The 1,855-nt window shown below is 35.3% G+C and overlaps 1 protein-coding gene across 1 annotated transcript in view; it reads right to left on the reverse strand.

Annotated features, from left to right (window-relative positions):
- LOC107645965 (GDSL esterase/lipase At1g09390) overlaps nt 1-666 on the reverse strand; it is a 3,668-nt gene extending 3,002 nt beyond the window's left edge. Inside the window, exon 1 of the mRNA XM_016350129.2 lies at nt 224-666. Coding sequence (XP_016205615.1) covers nt 224-494 — 271 coding nt within the window. The 5' untranslated portion in view covers nt 495-666. The remainder of the gene's footprint in view (nt 1-223) is intronic.

A 1,855-nucleotide genomic window follows, 5' to 3' on the forward strand; every position in this document is an offset into this window, starting at 1 on the left:
TTTACAAGTTGTGCGAGGTTTTTAACAGAGGCAAAGGTGATGGTGCCGGACAGACGTCAGCACTAAAGACTCAAAGTCAAAGATATGTGAGAAACATGGACCCCACACGAGATCACAAATAGTAATACGAAATAAAAGAATAAGTGACCGACAGATCCCGTAAGAATGAAGATAGATCCATTTCCAGAAAACAGAGAAGAGAAGCAATTAAGTTATGTCTTACAGAGCAAATCGATTATGAGGCGTCCATCGCACAAGCGACCGGTGGATCTATGGAAGAAGCTGCGTCCATTGGGGAGGTTGATAGGGTAACCGAGTCCAGAGGCGAGTCCACCCGTGTCCGAGTTGGAATCGCCGAACACGAATATAGCTGGAGCTTTATCGCATCCATAAGCTGAAGAAATTGAATAGAACCACAGCACTAACAAGAACGATAATGGAAATGAGAATGAGAATGAGAATGGAAGGCAGTGACCGACGCAACCGGAACCCATTGTTATGTTATCTCTTGTCCGTTACACAGGACATGACTTAATTAGACTTGACAAAGACCCGTCTATATCTACTCCTCTCACTTCCCTTTTTTGACTCTCCTCCTCTCAAATAATATAATAACCCGGCTTGGCACTTTTTTAGGCCCAATCAAATGTTGGGCCTACAGGATCCGTTTCAAACATCCCAGCCCAACCCAATATATATGAGTTTTCACAACTTGGCAAAGGCAGAGGTGGTTGGTTGCATGACTGTGTTCTTGACTTCTTGCAGAAAGTAGAATCCTCTGCTTCGTTGAATATATAATTAATATGGTACTCCACTCATTGGCTATTGTATCCCTTGTTCTGTCGCCCTCGTTACTATTACTTCAAACAGCATTGTTTTATATTTTATTTTTTTTCAAATTAAAGAAACTGTAACTACTTTAGGAAATGATTTACAATATTAGAAAAGCTGTCATTATAAAATGAAAGAATACAGGTACAATATTCCTAGAAATATTCTCATTGCATACGTTATTATCATATACTCTAGCTAGTCTCTCTATATCTATCTATCTATCTATCTATCTATCTATCTAACACGTTTTATTAGTTTGGTTTTCCATTATGACTATGATTACTTGTTCCTGAAAATGAACCCCGACAATTTGTTTGGATCATAAGCGGAAATTAAAGATAGCGTTACGTGTAAATTAAGTCCCCCTATTGATGGCGCAATATGTGAATATACATGCCTAGATGCATATCTTATTAGCAGCCTTTAACTCTATTGACAAATTTGATGTCACGAAAAAACACCACCCATGATTCTTAGTCCTATACATAGATAAATCATGAGATTATAGACATGCTAGAAGCAATGTCTATATTCGTTATTGAGAAATCATTCTCTAAACGTATGTTCAGGATTAGAAACAAACCTCTCGTGAGGGAAATAAAGTGAAGCTACATGATTGAACAATCTTATATGTATATCTCTTATTTCTTTTCAAAAAAGAAGAAAACCTTATTTCTTTTTTAAATAATCTACGGTTAGTTTAGCTTCAAAGCCTAGTTTGATTCTATATGTGAATCAATACAAGAGACCTCTAGTCAGCATAGACTCTATCTTCATTCTTCGACCCTTTTCTTTTTCTACATAAAAGCTTTTTTAGCATGCAAATCCAAAATTAAAAGACTCTTGCGTTTAATTTGTCTTAAATTTACAATTAGTAACACAAATAGAACTTAGAATAATTATTGTACTTGCATTCATTTATTTCATACCAAATGTGTCGATAAAAAAATGTTAAAGAACTATTAAAATTTATATTTTTGGCTATTAATTAGTTATTAATATTTAAAAGTGATGTAGATAA

Source organism: Arachis ipaensis, chromosome B06, assembly GCF_000816755.2.
Source record: "Arachis ipaensis cultivar K30076 chromosome B06, Araip1.1, whole genome shotgun sequence".
NCBI lineage: Eukaryota > Viridiplantae > Streptophyta > Magnoliopsida > Fabales > Fabaceae > Arachis > Arachis ipaensis.